At 40.3% G+C, this 20,258-nt stretch overlaps 1 protein-coding gene across 1 annotated transcript in view; it reads right to left on the bottom strand.

The window, feature by feature from the left end:
* Positions 1-20,009, bottom strand: part of LOC139115956 (organic cation transporter protein-like) — a 28,985-nt gene extending 8,976 nt beyond the window's left edge. The window contains exons 1-4 of the mRNA XM_070678424.1: positions 18,470-20,009; positions 3,300-3,403; positions 2,758-2,912; positions 1,860-2,031 (exon numbers count right to left, since the gene is read on the bottom strand). Of these exons, the coding sequence (XP_070534525.1) occupies positions 1,860-2,031; positions 2,758-2,912; positions 3,300-3,403; positions 18,470-18,835 (797 nt within the window). The 5' untranslated portion in view covers positions 18,836-20,009. The remainder of the gene's footprint in view (positions 1-1,859; positions 2,032-2,757; positions 2,913-3,299; positions 3,404-18,469) is intronic.
* Between the last annotated feature and the right edge of the window lie 249 nt (positions 20,010-20,258).

Below are 20,258 nucleotides of genomic sequence, written 5' to 3' on the forward strand. Positions count from 1 at the left end.
CGCCCGCTGAGTGTTGTCCTTTGAACGGATTCCATTGCTTTCCACTCAAATGCCATTCCTTTTCGACGGCAATATTTTTCAATTATTATTTTCATTAAATTCAGGTTGCTGCTGCGACTTCTTTGTATGAATAAGGGCTTCGATGAACGACTATTTAAGAATGCACTGGTCATCGTCCTGATGAAGAATTTCGCACGTACACTGCGTATCAGCAATTTCCTGCAGAAAACCGTGTCTAACGCTTACAATCCCCACAACCTGTGACTAAAGTTGATGTGAAAGTTGAAGAGTACCCTTCTCCGTGCTGCTCGTCAGATACCACTACGTTTAATAACCTCGTACACAAGTTCATCAGGCCATATTTCATTCAAAATCAACACGGTGACTAGCTGCAAAAATTGTAGCGCTACGGTGAGGCGGTCGGTGATTTTGGTTTTTGCGACTTCGCTCACCAGTAGCGCTACAAGGCCGATGGCCCTGGGGAGTATCATATAAGCGCGTCGTACTCGACCAGGCGTTTTGATGTGGAATGCAACATATTTACTGCATTTGGTCGTACCAATTTATCACTACTGAAGACTAAACAGTATACTGCACTAACTTTGTCATTTATGGGGTTTCGCGTTCCGAAACATTTCTGGGAGCCGTCATTACCAACTTCCGGTAATGGCGGCTCCCACAAAAACCGACGCCCCACGCTCAATGTTTTCAGAACGCGATCGTCGTGTTTGAACAAATTCCAAACCCCATAAATGACAAAGTTAGTGAAGTATACTCTTTAGTCTTCAGTAGTGATAAATCGGTACGACCAAATGCAGTAAACATGTTGCATTCCACATCAAAACGCCTGGTCGAGTACGACGCGCTTATATGATACTCCCCAGGGCCATCGGCCTTGTAGCGCTACTGGTGAGCGAAGTCGCAAAAACCAAAAATCACCGACCGCCTCACCGTAGCGCTACAATTTTGCAGCTACACGGTGACAAGTTGTCATTGAAATGTAATTTCGCTAGTTCATTAAAAGTTGCCACGTGTACAATCTGCCAGATGTTTGATTTTCCTTTGTATGTAGATAAGTAAACCTTTACGCGTACATTGATATGGAAAGTAGTAAACCTTACTTCTGTATTCATATGATAATGAAGTCTATTCATTGAACTGTAGGGTTTACTAATTTCCATATCAATGAACCGTAATGGTTACTTATTTGCATAAGAACAATTGGTGTTGCAATAATAAACGTACGGTGAGAACAATGTGTCACATGACCATGAGTGGTATAATGTTATTTATACAACAAGGTTATATAAAAAATAGATTTGGTTTAGAGACGGGGCTGCTGAACTTACGTTTTACCATCCCTATTCGCACTATTATTTATAATCACTATTGGAACTAATTTTGGATAATTAAATAGTGAAGTAACGTCGATTTAGATCTAATTCTCCGTCAGTTCCAATCGTGTAATAGCGATTTGTCAATCAGAGGAAACGAAAGACAAAAGAAATCGCAAAAGAAATCGACGTTGTTATTTTGAATTCTTTGAATAATTTAATTTTTCGGTCTTTATTATCCAGCGAGAAATAATGCCAATGGCGCATATTTCATCAAATCTGAAATGTGAATGTTCACAATGGAAGGAGCTCGAGGAAAGCATTTCATTTCCATTGGTCAATTGACACTGAAGATCAATGAGTGTTGAGTAAGGGGCGCTTTACAATGGTTTGACAAAAATTACGTCAGACTCGAGAGGAAATATGTCAAACGTCATCGTTAGCGTCAAAGTTTTCCTCACTGTCATTTGGACGCAAAATTCAGAGTCAAGAAAGGTCCTACATTAAAAACAAGAGAACACCTACCAACAGTGTGCAAGAAATAGAAAATAAACTGATCCCGTGACGAGCTGAAGATGTCTCCAGTCTCCCTGCAATCCGTAAGCAATCCCGCTCAACGCTACATAGCCGACCGATGATCCAGTCGTAAAAAACATCGCCGTAGACGCACGATATGTAGGACCTACATACTCGGTACCTATCGGATACGAGGATCGTGTAGTATTTCATCGTGTAGTCAACTTGGTGTGAGGTTTTCTCGCATATTATAATGTTAACCCTTTGAGCGATGCCATTTTCCCACCAAAATTATAGTGTGCAACATTTTACCAACTTTTTGAATTTTACTGTAATTTTTTGACACTTTTGGACCAAATGAACATCACATTTTATTGGCTTCAGATTTTTATCATAATTTTATCAAAATTTTAAAAAAAAGTTGACTGGTGTATATTTCGATATAGGCAACAACAATTGACTTTAGCGCTTAAATGGTTAATGACAGGCACAGATTCTTGTGCTTGACAAGTCGGAGAGTTACAGCTATTAAACCTTTATGGTGTATTGGTGGACGGTAGGTAGCAGGAGGGGGACACAAAACATTTACACCATCGTCAATTTCTCCATGTTCGCGTGACTGTGTTGTTGGCAGAAGTGAAGTGAGCGGGTGAGAAATAATGTAGAAATTGTTGTTAGTGATTTACTTGTTTACGATGATAAACCCAATCACGATTTTATGTAACTCGTTCTTAAAAACTGCACTTGGGCAGTGACTTTCCATAAAAACAGCTAAGTTATGGAGGATAAATAAGCCGGCCTTACCAAGCCGTGCGGACCGGACGATGCACCGTCTACTGCAGCGCTTACCTTTGAGAAAATATTCACGAAGATTTGTCTAGCCATGAAAAGGGGTGGAAATACTCACCTAGAATAAAAAGTACGAGATTGATTCCCATACCAAGTGCCGATATAAGGAACTGTCCAACCACAAACATTGGGAACCAAGGTGAGAAGGCCGTACCAACACCCGTCAAGGCTAGGAAGAACGCCCCAGCTATAAGGATGGTCTTCCTTCCAAAACTGTTGAAATAGATAGTTTTGAGCGATGGTGATAATTGTTATGATGGTGTGATGATGATTTGATGATGATGATGATGATGATGATGTTGTACGTTTAAAAGTCGCCAATACAAGAAAACGTGCATATATAGATGATTGTATTTCCAGCATCTCCGTTGTTTTTATCCTTTTGCACGTAGAGTTATGTCTTTGGTGTTTCTTAACTAGCGAGCAGTGTTATAAGCAACAATTTGTTACTTTTTTTATATGTTGTCTTGAAAAATGTACTCGGAAGAAAAATAATTGTGAACAACTGTCCCGGCATTTTTCGAGGTCTCATGCCGAAGAACACTAAAGCGCCCTCACGGCGGACTCTGTTGCATCCGTCTGTTTCACTGTACTACTTACATGTCCGCTAGTTGTCCAAGAACCACACTACCAACCAGCTGACCAACGCCGACGATGGATTTGGACAACTCCTTCATCCAGTCTTTGTCACACACCAAATTGAACTAAAAGATGGAAAAGATTTCACCATATGCAAATCACCCGCGCCTCGGCATGCAAAGTCTAGTTGATCACAAGGTCGGGGAGAGCGACTATTGAATTCTCAGTGTCATATCGCGCTAAATTACTGGATGTGGAATTTTTGTTTTCGAAGTGCCTGCGCCGGTGAATGTCCTTACCATGGAGTCGAATTTGAGATCTTTTGAGGGGAGCCGCAGCCATGCTCCTCTCTGAAAAAAATCATTCGCTATGAAGGTCGAGAGGGAAAAGAATGGCTTGGAGAGAAAAGTATGACTGTCTTGCTAAACCCGGGAAAATGGTCGAACTTCGAACTCGAAAAAAGTTGCATTATTAGCACCCTTAAATGGATGCAATGGTTCGTTCTATGATACATGTAAAATCTGATATTAGAAAAATAGTGGTAAAAATGGAAAATGTACATGTTTTACCAGATACCCTTTCAAATGATGCAGATTTATACCCAGTGTAATTGCAATGCTTGGTGTCACTGTATGACCTCCAACGGTGGACTGACGAATTCAGTTGTGCAGATAACATTTCAATCTTTGCTAGTTCTTTGCTATTCTCGTTGGCTGATAGTCACCTCAAGAAGACCAAGTAGTCACGTTTACAGAGACTGCACTTGGGGACTCTCACCAGACAGACCAACACACTGGCTCTTAGGGAGCGTTCAGTTATTATGGCCGGGGGTGGGCCGGCAAATTCTTCCTGCGCATCAGTCAAAATAAGTGAACCCCCCTACCTATAGCACCGAAAATTTGATGGACCCCCTTTTAAGATGACAAAAATTTCATGACCCCCTACATTGCTCGAGTAAAGCTGCACACATATACACCTCGGGAGGGGTGGGGTGGTAAAATACAAAAAAATCTCAGATTTTTTCAAATGACCCTCCTTACAATCTCACAAGGTGTTCATGTTCTAATCTCCCCTTCTGACTTGCTATAATTTTGAAATTACCCCTCAAAGGGATTGGACAGAAATTACAGGTGGAACGCAATATTTTTTTCGCAAGCGTGGGTTTACAAAATTTTGATATTTGGATTTAATTGATAATGAGCTGTTGATAATGTTGATTCACTATACATGGTAGTCTAGGAGAAAACTTTGTAATAGTTTTTGAATTCAAAACTATATCTATGCATTTATAGATATTTGATAATTGACATAAAAGTACTTAATTGGAATAGGGTTGTTACAACTGGTATGTGGACAAAAAAATTGACTTCAGAATTTCACTAAAAATGTTCATCCACTATACATGGGAGTCTATGATAAAATTGTGAATAATTTTTTTTCCAATGAGAAACTTGCTATACTTGTGCATATACAGACGTTGAATAATTAAAATTAATTATACTTGATTGGAATATGATGGTTAAGGTGCATATTATGTGTACTAGAAATCTGATTTTGAAATTTCACTGAAAATGTCCATCCACTATACGTGGGAGTCTATGAGGAAACTGTGAATGACTTTTTTCGAATACAAAAACAGGTAAATCTGTGTATTTATGTAGTCTCGAATTAATATTATTGTACTTGATCAGACTGGAGTGGTTACAAATGGATATGTGTGCAAGAAATCTGATTCACCATAAATGGTAGTCTATGAGGAAACTATGAATATTTTTTTTTCAAATTCAAAACTATCTAAATCTGTGTATGTATGGACATTTGATAATTCATTTTAAAGTACTTAGTTAGACTAGGATGGTTAAAGGTTGATATGTGTGCAAGAAATTGGATTTTGGAATTTCACCAAAATGTTGCTTCACTATACATTGGAGTCCGTGAGAAAACTATGAATAATTTTTTTACAATGCTAGACTAAATTAATTTGTGCTTTTATAGGTGTTTGATAATTGATACAAATGCACTTGATTCAAGGGTATTTTAAAGTTCAGATGTTAACAACAATTATGGTATTGGAATTTCACCATAAAGTATATTTTCACCAGCTTCATGGTACTAGTAGTCTACAGGTAACTGTTACATAATTTCCCTGATAAAACTTGCTATATCTCTAATATGTAGGTAATAGGAATTGTTCATTGCCGTCAGTGAGCTCGATTTACAATAAGACAAGCCTCAGAGTTGCCTAGTCAAGATGTTCATGTGACAGATAATTATACTTTTGTCCAGATTTACAGTTGACTTCAGAGAATGAAAATATGCAGTGAATCATTTCCATCCCTCAGAATATTTTTGAACTCTGAAACTGCTTTTTGACGAGACGGATACTTATGAAAATTACAGTGGATTTCAAAATAGCTTGGAATTACAACGTCCCCGGGTGATAAGAAAAACGTTCCGGGCGATGATAAAAAACGCCAACTGCATTCATTATAAACACTGTCTTTCGATAGATTTTGCAACAATTTAACTCAATACGACGTTCACTATGCCACAGTCAATCTCGTCAGTGAGAGCAAATTGCCGCGCTCCCGCTGAAAGACTCACCCATACACCAACGTTCACAACAAAACATTATTTTTATTTCATGTTTGAACACTGAACAGCTGTTTTGTTTCTGAACAAAGCAAGGTAATAGACTAATGTTCATGCACATGCACTAGAAGATATCTCAAACCTCGGAGTACTGAGTTGAAAACTTACCAAAATGCGATATAGAACGATGACTAAACCATGTTTACTATATTTCGGACAGCAAATGCAAAACAGATGTGGAGTAAACAGTTTTCGACAACTAAGAAATGAATGTCGTAATCGTATCCAATCTGTAATCAACAGAATTCATAAACTCACTTAGTCTAATAGGACAAAGCTAACTGTAGGCTGGACGTGAGGCGTATTACGAGGTCTAAGTGAAGGTTCATTGTCCGTATGACTCATATTCATCAGTCGACTATTAGTGCAAGATGCGAGGTATAATGATATTCAAATATGCAGATTACATTGTTTCGCTATTTAAATTCTATGATAATGACCCTTAATCAATGTGGAATATTCATGTACCTCGGATCTTGCATTGTATATCAGTCGACGATAGAGGTGCACTTGACGGCGACAGCAACGCCTGCGGTATACGAGGGGCATCGTTTTGAAGATATCGATGGCTATTTACGTACGGATATGGCTGCTGCGACGATAGGTGACCAGTGTTAGCACTCCCTGGTTGCTGCATTACGGGCATGAAGTACGGTGAAAACCACTGCCCGTAGTGCTGTGCAGGAAACGGTTGGCCAGGATATTGACTGTGTTGCTGACTGCTGACATTGCTTGCTAATGGCAATTCATTAGTGGAATTCTCACTCTGTGTAGTTTCACGTGGTTTGTTGGGAAAAGTGACTCCATGCAGTTTCAACAGACGTTCAGTTGGATTACGAGTATACGGCGTGTTTTGCTCGCGACGTGTTTCACGTTTTTCTGTCAAAGAAGCGATGATTGATGGCCATATTTCACTTTCATCGTCAAGGTTGTCGGGGACTTTACCATTATAGTACTTGCGCAGGATTTCTGTGTCCGCATTGACAATCACCTGTCTTACACGGCCGTATTTTAGATATTTTTCTGGGTCGCTGTTGATCAAGTGTGACGATATTTTGCTTTCGAAACAGTTTCTCATTGACTCTGCTGTCTTCTCTTTCACTTCCAGTTCCGTTTGTAAACATTTCAGTTCACCTTCAGCTTTTTGCTTCAGCTGTGCTAGACTTGAAAGCTCCCTTTTGCTGTCCGCATGGAGATCAATTTCGCCACAAACTACTACACTGTCACATGGCGATTTTTTCGGACACTTCGCCTTTGTGTGACCCGCTCTCATATGACAGTTATGGCACAGTTTCAACGTTGTATCCTTAAAAACATCAGGAATAAACAATTTTTCCTTGGCACGGTATTTATCGCTCAAAGCTTTTACTGCTCTTGCTTTTTCTTCTACCTGAAGTCTTTTCCTTCGCAGGTCCAGATCGATTGGACTTTGATACACCTTTGGACGTTTGTTTTCAGGCTGACTCAGGTCACCCGTACCAGCGCTGTATGTCAGCTAGAATACGTCTGGTCGGAGTGACACTACTTACGTCTTCAGTCAAAGAGTCTGCCGTAGAATTCTTTTGTCTTGCAAGTCTTACCGCGGGTGATGTTCCCTCTTCAACCCGTACATTGATGGTGGGGACGTTACCATGTCGAGAACAGGAACAATGACGCAGAAAACGATGGAAGCTTCGATTACACAAATCGACAAAGGTACCTTCGATATCCTTGTAGCTAATGCGCAGAACAGAAAGTCGGGTTAGATACGGTACCTCCTGCTGGATAAACTTGGTGAAACCAATATAGTCCATTTCATGCAAATCGTTGTACCGAATCTCTGTTACTGCATGTACATCATTCCTTGTTGTAATAATCATAGTGAATCTTTATATCTACAAGCTCAAATGGTGATGAGTTTCTACACTTTTGATAGCGCCATTGCGAAGCGTCGGAAGGGAGTACTGATATTTTTCCCGCCTCGCAGCAGTGCGCAATTTGCCAAATTTGCAACATTTGCCATGCCAATTTATTTTGTATATCGGTGGGGTTGCGTCTCATACGTGAACTGGTCTATACAAATGATGCTTTGGCAAGTTTGTTCCATTTCAAATTTCTAAATATTGTAAAAGTCTGGCGGATCACTCCTCCAAGGAATATCGTGTAACTTTTATTTTAATGCGAAAGTCCGTTAATCTCAGAACTCTGTCGATTTGGGCTTCCACCCCTTTTTTCATAATCGTCCGTTCAAGATAAACTCACCCGCCAAATCCCATGAGACATGCAACGTCCTTTGTATAAAATAACCAAACATACAATTCCAAAATAAAATTGTCAGTCCATCAGTAAACATGGAACCCACAAGAGTGAACAGAGCAGGTAGAGAGTGGGAAATTGGGAAAGCCCTTAGTAAAGATCTAAGAAGACTGAGAATTTTAGAACTCGTGGAAAGTGGAGCGAATGAAGAAAACAGAAATATTCCTCGTGGCCTAATATCAAATATTGCTCGAAAGTTTCGTGTTTCGCCCTCTTCAGTAACAAACGTATGGATTAGGTACTGCGAAAGTTTGTCGACCGACAGGAGAAAGGGAGCCGTCGGTCGGCAACGGAAACTTACCACCGAATGAAGAAATATACATTGAGTATTTGAAGCGAGAAACACCGTCAATCTCACATGAAGAAGTTCAGCAGAAACTGACTGAATTTCGCAAGCAAAGGTTTCATTATCAACTATCTGTCGGACGGTCAGAAATCGTTTATCAGAACGTAAATGGACTTGGAAGAAGATGACAAGAGTTGCTACAGAACGTCTCACTGAACGAAATATAGTGTACACCCAAATGTACATTAATGCTCTGTACCAAGTCGACGCGTTTCGCGTCAATTTTATGGACGAAAGCGGCTTCAGCTTTCCAAGTGTGAACAACAGGAATTACGGGCATGCCCCTCGTGGAAGCCCAGCAGTTCAAGTTCAGCGGTATGCGAAAGAGCCGAATTATACTCTAAATTTGCTCGTTAGCGCACATGGTACATGTCATGCCAATGTTGTCCATGGCCCGTCAATTACTGATACATATTTTCAATTTTTTAACGAAGCAGCAAACACCGTCATGGAAGATGGGTCTCCAGGGTTGGTTGCAGGTGATATGTTGTCGTTGACAATTGTCCTGTGCATCATAATAACGGCGGTCGGATTCTATCTGAATTCTTAGACAATATGGGTGTAGAGTATATTTTTACACCAACTTATTCTCCGGATTTCAATGCGGCAGAATATGTATTTGAACATCTCAAGATTATTTTCAAGCAGCCTCTATACAGAAGTCTTGCGGAGGAAAACAAAGCTTATCCGATCTTGAGAGCTACCGAAGCTGTTACTGCTGCTCAGTGTTATGGATTTTACAGGCAACTTGGCTATCTCAACGCTTGAAAATTTAACCATATGCATTGATATGATGCTGTCTGTTGAGGACAACAGAGTGCCTTTGGTTTTCAGTCTTTATAAAACCAAAATGCCAGTTGTTTTGTAATTCAAGAATCAAAAGAATGTATATCTGAGTTTCAAGATTGACTGAATCATGAACATTTTCAAATATATTGTGATTTTCTGTCTAGAGTATCTTCATAGTTGATTTCAAAATAGCTTGGAAGTACAGGGTGCCTGGGTGATAAGAAAAACGTTTCAGGCGATAAAAAACCCCGCCAACTGCGTTCATTTCAAACACTCTGTTTCGATAGATTTTGCAACAGTTTACCCACTTGGCGTTCACTCGGGTGTCTGTAAATGTGGTAACTAGCCATAACGACCAGTAACGACCAGAAACGAGCAGTAACGAGCAATAACGACCTAGAACTAGACAGAACGAGCCAATAACGAGTCATAAGGAGCCAAACAAATATGATCTGTCCATACATTAATCTGCAAGGGCTGTTCCCGCCAATCCTGGAATTCCCGCCCTCTACGGCATGTTTGGAAATTGTGCGGCTCGTTACTAGTAATGAGCTGCAGCGTAGCTATAACAGTCAATAACGACAGGAAACAAGCAGTAACGAGCAATAACGAGAATAAGGGGCCAGAACAAGATTGAACGAGCCAATAAGGGGCAATAAAGAGCCCCCCCAAAAAAAGTTCTTTTCCCCAATGGATTACTCATGCTAAGGGACAGAAAAGAAATTATAAGACGGGAGGGCTGATGTTTTTTAACATGAGGCTGAGGGAAAATAGTGAATTGTGAACATCAAACGTGTTTCCATGAAAAGTAGTGACGCACATCAATTTACGTGCTCAAAAAAAAAGACCGTGAACCTTTTAAAGAATAGCTTTATCCTTTGAAAATAATCAAAATAAAATCAAATAAAGTAAACAGTTGCACAAAAACCCTCCCTCCCCACCCCAGGGGACTGATTTTTCCCCCTGTGGTTTTGTAAGGGAAAAATTGTTTATAGTTTGTCCCTGGATTACCATGTGAAGTAAGGTTGTAATTTTCGCCCGAAATTCACATATCAATTTTTAAATCTTACATCATCACTTCTGGACACCACATGTTATTTGACAAACATTTACAAATGCAAAAACATAGTCAGTATTGTATCGCAAAAAAGTCCATGCTTTTCTCATAGATTGCCATATAGTAGCTCAACAGCTTGAGTAAAATTAGAGACAAATCATATTTCATGCACACACATGCACTTCTTACCTCCAAATTTCTATAAAATACATATATCAGCTATCAAACATATATAAATGTAGGGATATCGCTTGTTTTGTTGGGGAATTTATCAATGGTTTGCCCAACAGACTCCGGATTTAATTTTTAAAATGGGGCCCTCCCCTCATAATCTCTCTCCAGTCCCTTACCATGATCACCGGCAAGGGTCAGAGTTCAGGCAAATGTGGTTTCATGAATGCAAAACGGATACTACGCGCGCTCAAGTTTATGAGCTCTCTGGGAATTGACTTTCTGTCTTTTTTATATCAACAATACATAAATAAATGTGAATTTTTTCTTTTTATTTGAAAAATGTTTATCAGGCTTCACTCGTACGCCACGTGTTTACTGAGCACTGCTGCAGAGGTTTCGATATTGTACAAAGCATGTCGTAGAGGGCGGGATTTCAAGGACAGGCGGGAAGTGCAGTTGTAGTTCAATTTATGGACAGATCATTTTTATTTTGCTCTTTATTGCTCGTTATTGGCTCGTACTTTCTATTTCTAGCTCGTTACTGCTTACTGTATGAGCACTGTTTGCACAATTTTTTGCAATACCAAACGTCATAGAGGGCGTGATTTCTAAGCTTGGCGGGAACTGCACTTGTAGTTTAACTTAGGGTCAGATCAAATTTTTTTGGCTCGTTACGGATCGTTATTGGCTCGTTCTGTCTAGTTCTAGGTCGTTATTGCTCGTTACTGCTCGTTTCTGGTCCGTTACTGATCGTTATGGCTAGTTACCACATTTACAGACACCCGCGTTCAATCTGCCACGCCAGTCTACATAGTCTGTGAAAGTTGCAGAGCGTGCACTGAAAACCTTACCCGTACACTTCACTGACGTTTACAACAAAACATATCACGTTTATTTCATATTCGGACACTGAAGAGTTGTTTCGTTTTAGAACCTGGCGTGGCAATATAAATGCCTATACACATGCACATGCAATTATCTGAAAATGTCGGAATACTAAGTTGACGCGATAAAGAATGCAGAACGGTGAATAAACTATACTAATTTTCATGTTTCATTGGGCGAATAGAGAAAACCAGTTTAGAGTTTGTCTTTGAAGTAAACGATTTTGAAATCTAGAAAACGATCGCTAACATTCATCTAAATATGAAAATATCGGAATTGGTGAACAATATAAAACTCGGAGATAAACACCAATCTGTGATCCACAGAATTCGAAAACGCACCCGTCCGTGAGCTGTAGGCCTACATGAGTATACTCACTTCCGTCGGTGGGCGAAGGGGCTGCCGCCATAGCAACACGTTGGGTATGGTAGAAGGGGCATCGTTTTAGGCGGTAGAGTTGGTTATTTACGTGCGAATATGATTGACTACTAGTGTTAGCACTCCTGGTTGCTGTACTACGGCCATTACATAGTACAGAGAAAACTCCGCCCGTAAAACATTTGGGTCAGGATATTCATTACGTTGTTGAATGCTGACACTGCTAGTAATGGTCTTAATGCTGACACTGCTAGTAATGGTCTTCCGTTAGTGAGAACAGTAAACGACGTGCAGTGTTCAAGTTTTGCAAAATCTATCAAAGGAGAGGGATTGTACTGAATGCAGTAAGCGTTATTTTCATCGCCTGAAACGTTTTTCTTATCACCTAAGCAAGTTGTGGATTTCAAAATAGCTTGGAATTTTAACTTGCGTAGGTGATAAGAAAAACGTGTCAGGCGATAAAAACAGCGCCGGCCGACTGCATTCATTATAAAAACTTTCCCTTTGTTAGATTTTGCAAAAATTTAACCCAATACGACGTTTCCTGTTCTCATTTACGGAACACGTTCAGTGACGGGAACATCAACGTTGTACACTCTACACCGAACTGTCCTTAGCGTTCTATGCAGTTTCATCAACGGGAAATGTAATAAGCGCAATATAAGAATAAGCAAGCAACATCACGAATTTCATGTATTCACAGATCTGTAACATATTCTTAAAGATATTCTAGACAGAAAATCACAATATATTTGAAAATGTTCATGATTCAGTCAATCTTGAAACTCAGATATACATTCTTTTGATTCTTGAATTACAAAACAACTGGCATTTTGGTTTTATAAAGACTGAAAACCAAAGGCACTCTGTTGTCCTCAACAGACAGCATCATGATCAATGCATATGGTTAAATTTTCAAGCGTTGAGATAGCCAAGTTGCCTGTAAAATCCATAACACTGAGCAGCAGTAACAGCATCGGTAGCTCTCAAGATCGGATAAGCTTTGTTTTCCTCCGCAAGACTTCTGTATAGAGGCTGCTTGAAAATAATCTTGAGATGTTCAAATACATATTCTGCCGCATTGAAATCCGGAGAATAAGTTGGTGTAAAAATATACTCTACACCCATATTGTCTAAGAATTCAGATAGAATCCGACCGCCGTTATTATGATGCACAGGGCAATTGTCAACGACAACAATATCACCTGCAACCAACCCTGGAGACCCATCTTCCATGACGGTGTTTGCTGCTTCGTTAAAAAATTGAAAATATGTATCAGTATTTGACGGGCCATGGACAACATTGGCATGGCATATACCATGTGCGCTAACGAGCAAATTTAGAGTATAATTCGGCTCTTTCGCATACCGCTGAACTTGAACTGCTGGGCTTCCACGAGGGGCATGCCCGTAATTCCTGTTGTTCACACTTGGAAAGCTGAAGCCGCTTTCGTCCATAAATTTGACGCGAAACGCGTCGACTTGGTACAGAGCATTAATGTACATTTGGGTGTACACTATATTTCGTTCAGTGAGACGTTCTGTAGCAACTCTTGTCATCTTCTTCCAAGTCCATTTACGTTCTGATAAACGATTTCTGACCGTCCGACAGATAGTTGATAATGAAACCTCTGCTTGCGAAAATTCAGTCAGTTTCTGCTGAACTTCTTCATGTGAGATTGACGGTGTTTCTCGCTTCAAATACTCAATGTATATTTCTTCATTCGGTGGTAAGTTTCCGTTGCCGACCGACGGCTCCCTTTCTCCTGTCGGTCGACAAACTTTCGCAGTACCTAATCCATACGTTTGTTACTGAAGAGGGCGAAACACGAAACTTTCGAGCAATATTTGATATTAGGCCACGAGGAATATTTCTGTTTTCTTCATTCGCTCCACTTTCCACGAGTTCTAAAATTATCAGTCTTCTTAGATCTTTACTAAGGGCTTTCCCAATTTCCCACTCTCTACCTGCTCTGTTCACTCTTGTGGCTTCCATGTTTACTGATGGACTGACAATTTTATTTTGGAATTGTATGTTTGGTTATTTTATACAAAGGACGTTGCATGTCTCATGGGATTTGGCGGGTGAGTTTATCTTGAACGGACGATTATGAAAAAAAAGGGTGGAAGCCCAAATCGACAGAGTTCTGAGATTAACGGAGTTTCGCATTAAAATAAAAGTTACACGATATTCCTTGGAGGAGTGATCCGCCAGACTTTTACAATATTTAGAAATTCGAAATGGAACAAACTTGCCAAAGCATCATTTGTATAGACCAGTTCACGTATGAGACGCAACCCCACCGATATACAAAATAAATTGGCATGGCAAATGTTGCAAATTTGGCAAATTGCGCACTGCTGCGAGGCGGGAAAAATATCAGTACTCCCTTCCGACGCTTCGCAATGGCGCTATCAAAAGTGTCGAGCTCATCACCATTTGAGCTTGTAGATGTAAAGATTCACTATGATTATTACAACAAGGAACGATGTACAGTAACACAACGATTTGCATGAAATGGACTATATTGGTTTCACCAAGTTTATCGAGCAGGAGGTACCGTATCTAACCCGACTTTCTATTCTGCGCATTAGCTACAAGGATATCGAAGGTACCTTTGTCGATTTGTGTAATCGAAGCTTCCATCGTTTTCTGCGTCATTGTTCCTGTTCTCGACATGGTAACGTCCCCACCATCAATGTACGGGTTGAAGAGGGAACATCACCCGCGGTAAGACTTGCAAGACAAAAGAATTCTACGGCAGACTCTTTGACTGAAGACGTAAGTAGTGTCACTCCGACCAGACGTATTCTAGCTGACATACAGCGCTGGTACGGGTGACCTGAGTCAGCCTGAAAACAAACGTCCAAAGGTGTATCAAAGTCCAATCGATCTGGACCTGCGAAGGAAAAGACTTCAGGTAGAAGAAAAAGCAAGAGCAGTAAAAGCTTTGAGCGATAAATACCGTGCCAAGGAAAAATTGTTTATTCCTGATGTCTTTAAGGATACAACGTTGAAACTGTGCCATAACTGTCATATGAGAGCGGGTCATACAAAGGGGAAGTGACCGAAAAAATCGCCATGTGACAGTGTAGTAGTTTGTGGCGAAATTGATCTCCATGCGGACAGCAAAAGGGAGCTTTCAAGTCTAGCACAGCTGAAGCAAAAAGCTGAAGGTGAACTGAAATGTTTACAAACGGAACTGGAAGTGAAAGAGAAGACAGCAGAGTCAATGAGAAACTGTTTCGAAAGCAAAATATCGTCACACTTGATCAACAGCGACCCAGAAAAATATTTAAAATACGGCCGTGTAAGACAGGTGATTGTCAATGCGGACACAGAAATCCTGCGCAAGTACTAGGATTGGTAAAGTCCCCGACAACCTTGACGATGAAAGTGAAATATGGCCATTAATCATCGCTTCTTTGACAGAAAAACCAACGCAAGTTAAAATTCCAAGCTATTTTTTGAAATCCACAAATTGCTTAGGTGATAAGAAAAACGTTTCAGGCGATGAAAATAACGCTTACTGCATTCAGTACAATCCCTCTCCTTTGATAGATTTTGCAAAACTTGAACACTGCACGTCGTTTACTGTTCTCACTAACGGAAGACCATTACTAGCAGTGTCAGCATTCAACAACGTAATGAATATCCTGACCCAAATGTTTTACGGGCGGAGTTTTCTCTGTACTATGTAATGGCCGTAGTACAGCAACCAGGAGTGCTAACACTAGTAGTCAATCATATTCGCACGTAAATATCCAACTCTACCGCCTAAAACGATGCCCCTTCTACCATACCCAACGTGTTGCTATGGCGGCAGCCCCTTCGCCCACCGACGGAAGTGAGTATACTCATGTAGGCCTACAGCTCACGGACGGGTGCGTTTTCGAATTCTGTAGATCACAGATTGGTGTTTATCTCCGAGTTTTATATTGTTCACCAATTCTGATATTTTCATATTTAGATGAATGTTAGCGATCGTTTTCTAGATTTCAAAATCGTTTACTTCAAAGACAAACTCTAAACTGGTTTTCTCTATTCGCCCAATGAAACATGAAAATCAGTATAGTTTATTCACCGTTCCGCATTCTTTATCGCGTCAACTTAGTATTCCGACATTTTCAGATAATTGCATGTGCATGTGTATAGGCATTTATATTGCCACGCCAGGTTCTAAAACGAAACAACTCTTCAGTGTCCGAATATGAAATAAACGTGATATGTTTTGTTGTAAACGTCAGTGAAGTGTACGGGTAAGGTTTTCAGTGCACGCGCTGCAACTTTCACAGACTATGTAGACTGGCGTGGCAGAGTGAACGCCAAGTGGGTAAAGTGTTGCAAAATCTATCGAAACAGAGTGTTTGAAATGAACGCAGTTGGCGGGGTTTTTTTATCGCCCGAAACATTTTTCTTATCACCCAGGCACCTTGTACTTCCAAGCTATTTTGAAATCCACTATAAGTGAACCCCTCTGAGCTGTTTGAAAAATACATGACCCCCCCCCCCTTTGCAGTTTTCAAATTTAAGGTGACCCCTGGATTTTGCCGGCCTACCCCCGGCCGTAATAACTGAACGCTCCCTCACAAGGTGCCAGATTTAAATGGGATATTTTATGACAGTTATTGAGGCGACTATCAATTAACGCGCATGACAAAGAACAAACAAAGGCAGAAACATCGCAAGCTCTATCTAAATCAGATTGAGGCTGCCCTAAACCTGCACGTCTATGTGTTCCTGGAATGTGTATAGTGCAGGACATACGAGAATGTACGTGCCTCTAGACAAAGAGCGGTCTCGTCTCCTTTTTAGCCTCTATGGTCCAACGTTTGTATCAGGTGTGTTTGACTAGCATGCTTGTTTTTGTGTGTGGCATACAGCCCGGGTTACAGCCTGCGAAGTCGTCCGCATTGCACCTAAGGGAGCCCTAAGTAATTACAGGGGGTAGGCAGGGGGAATTCAGTACACACCTGTAATTTAAAATGATCCCCTCCCCCTATACTGGTGTCTAAAATGTGACCTTCCCCTGTCCTGCCTGTTCAATATTCTAAAACTTGACCCCCCCCCAACCACTGCAGTATTCTCCCCAGGAATTTCTGAAACATCATAAGATAATTTACATAACAATTGGTTTTATTGTTATGTGAGGCTGTACTTGTTATATAAGTAAGGGACAGAAATTACAGGGAAAGGACGGTCGAAATTTATCACGCAAGTATTTTTGAAGGGTCGTGATATTTCATGCATGCCTTTGCGGGAGTGTGACCATATTTTGCGCAACTATACGGAGGCAAGATGTGGCTGATATAAACTTAGTGCTCCGCCCAAAATATCAAATTTTAACACATGAGAGTCTATTAGACAAACTTTTGACAATATTCTCCCACAAAACAAGTTATATTTGTACATTTATACATGTTTTAAAATATATATAAATTTACTTTGCTTGAAGTGGGAAGTAAAAAGTGCATGTGTGTACAAGAAATTAGATTTTCGGATTTCATCGAAAATGTTGATTCACTATACATTGTAGTCTATGAGAGAACTATGAACATTTTTTTCAAATATAAAACTAACAATATCTGTGCATTTATGGACATTTGATAATTGATATAAATGTACTTGATTAGAATAGGTTGGTTACAAGTGCATATGTGTACAAGAAATTTGATTTTGGAATTTCACCGAAAATGTTGATTCACTATACATGGTAGTCTATGAGAAAACTATGAATATTTTTTCCAAATATAAAACTAACAACATCTGTTCATTTAGGTAGGCTGTAAAATCAACGTCTGTCAAAAGTGACCCTCCCCGCAAGATAGGTTTATTAAAAGTGACCTCAGGTTAATAAAAAGTGACCCTCCACAATTCCCTCGGCCCATCCCCTCTAATGCAGAACACAGGCGACCCATTAAGTATTACTGAGTTTTCACAGTTTTCTCTATCATTTTCTTTCTTTCTTCATGCTCTGAATGATCGGAGTAAATAAAATAAATGGTTATATAACCTAACCTAGCCTCTGTGACTCTTTATTTAATTTACACTCCATTACAAGGACGTATATCTCTCATACACACATGTTGTGATTAATTCGTCAACACAACTAATTATGCTAATCCGTGGACTTATCAGAGGTTAGTCAACATCGGAAAGATAGTGATGTTAATGAAATAGTAACCATTCCTATCTTTCGCGATGTTGACTAACCCGTAAAATCCCTGATAAGTCCACGGATTAGCACAATTAGTTGTGTTGACTAATTAATCACAACATGTGTGTATGAGAGATATACGTCCTTGTAATGGAGTGTAAAATAAATAAAGAGTCACAGAGGCTAGGTTAGGTTATATAAACCATTTATTTTATTTATTCCGATCATTCAGAGCATGAAGAAAGAAGAGAAAATAGTAGAGAAAACTGAAAAACTCAGTAATACTTAATGGGTCGCCTGTGTGCAGAAGGCTGCCTAACTGCAAGCGACACCGACTGTGGCCGTTGGCTATATGTATATACACCGTTATGTAGGGGCGGGGAAGTCATCAGCCGAACACTCCTGACAAACACATAAGTGCTATTGGCTACATACGCCTGCGCTGACTATCACTTACGTCAAATACTACGGTGTTTTCATACGTAGATCTGTCGTAAACCCAGCCGCTGTCGCATTTGATCTTGCTATCTCGAGGAAAACAAACATCAGGCGATATACCATCAGAAACATTGATATCGTATCTATGGCACTGGTCCCAGCCGTTGCTTGCGTCATACGGAATTGTACAGTTCTTCAATGGCGAGTCTTGTTGATAGGTTTGGTTGGCGAACACCCGACAATAGTGGTCTGTGGACGCACTAAAAAATGTGTTTGACAGACTACACCAAGGATCTGGTATACTCGAAAGCCACAGCAGAAAGATCAGAATTTTCTGGTAGCGTCCAAATTCGCCAACAGCAGCTAAAATCCCGTCGAAGTTCATAGTGTGTTAAGTGTTATGTGACCATAAGCAACTGTTCACAGTAGGTCTGTCGTGGTCAACATCTACGAAACAATTGCACCTGATTCTGGCTATGAAGGTCATCTATGTAATGACGCGAATTCCACTTTTGTCAGTTGCCAGAAGTGAGTGAAGTGAACATGCGAACGTCAGTCTTTGTCGAGAGGCCTAAATTGTCGTTGAGCAGTATCAAACACGAACAGTGTAGTGGGGAGGTACTCTATGCTAGATCGTTTGCCAATACGATCGCGATTGCCGACAGTGAACCCGAGAACATCTCGATTCGCACAAAAAAAACCAAAAAAACAAAACACATAACGTCACCCCTTGATAACATACCTTGACGCCAGGGAAAGCCCTTTATCTACTGGTATGTTAAGACCAGGGGCGCGTTCGATTCGCACGATCATGATTATGATATATGTGACATCAATTTTGAAATCGAGGTTGTAAACAAAAACTGTCTATCGCGATCATGTTTTCAGTTTACATGGCTACCCTCAGTGTTGAAGCATTTCTGCAGAGCTGCAGCATACGTAGCGACGGCTAGAAGTTTATCGGTAAACGTTTCCATCAAATCTTCGTGTGGAATAATTTATTGTACGGTACCTACTACTGTATCCACTCTTAGCCCGGTAGTGCGCCTAGCTAGCCTACACTGTGTTCCGAACAAATAAACAAATATTCATTTTTCCAAATTTCGTTGTAAATCAATGTATTTCATTTTTTAATGACAGAGGCGATTAAACCGGCATCTTGCGACTAAATTTGCTTAAAAATATTGCTTTAAAAATCAAATTTCACTCGCGTGATCTTGATTCAACAGTGACAATTTCCAAAAACTAAAGGCACTTGGTAGGCTGTTGCGTAGATCGTTGGGTGAACGCCTTGGCCCACAGCCTGTAACTGCTACCTGGGGCTAGTCTAGCAATCCCCCGACTTCTTTGTAATTTTGTCGGATGATTGGATGGTTCAGAGAGCGGCTATATTCTAAGTCTCTCTGCGGAGTTACTTGACTTAGTATGCACGAAAACTGACCAAATAACCTACTCTGTCTCCTTTCCCAAGTTTACTTATGATGGTTCGCGTTCTTTCGTGCTCCGATATGCAGATACGGAAATTTATGTTAACATGCAAACATAAACAGAGATAGGGCACAACTGCGATGTAACTAATCACCTAAATCAAACATTACGGTATTTTCTGTTGTACACGCATCCTTCGTTACATTTTGAGCTTTCTTCTTTGCCCAAAACAAACACCAGGCGATATACCATGATCAGAAACATTGGTATCGTATTGGCACTCGTCCTTGTGTCATACGGAATGGTACGGTTCTTCAGTAGGTTCTAACCAAAGTTTTGATGAAGTTTGGATGGTGTTGGTTGTTAAGGCATATCGTTAT

Source organism: Ptychodera flava, chromosome 17 (genome assembly GCF_041260155.1).
Source record: "Ptychodera flava strain L36383 chromosome 17, AS_Pfla_20210202, whole genome shotgun sequence".
NCBI classification, from domain to species: Eukaryota; Metazoa; Hemichordata; class Enteropneusta; family Ptychoderidae; genus Ptychodera; species Ptychodera flava.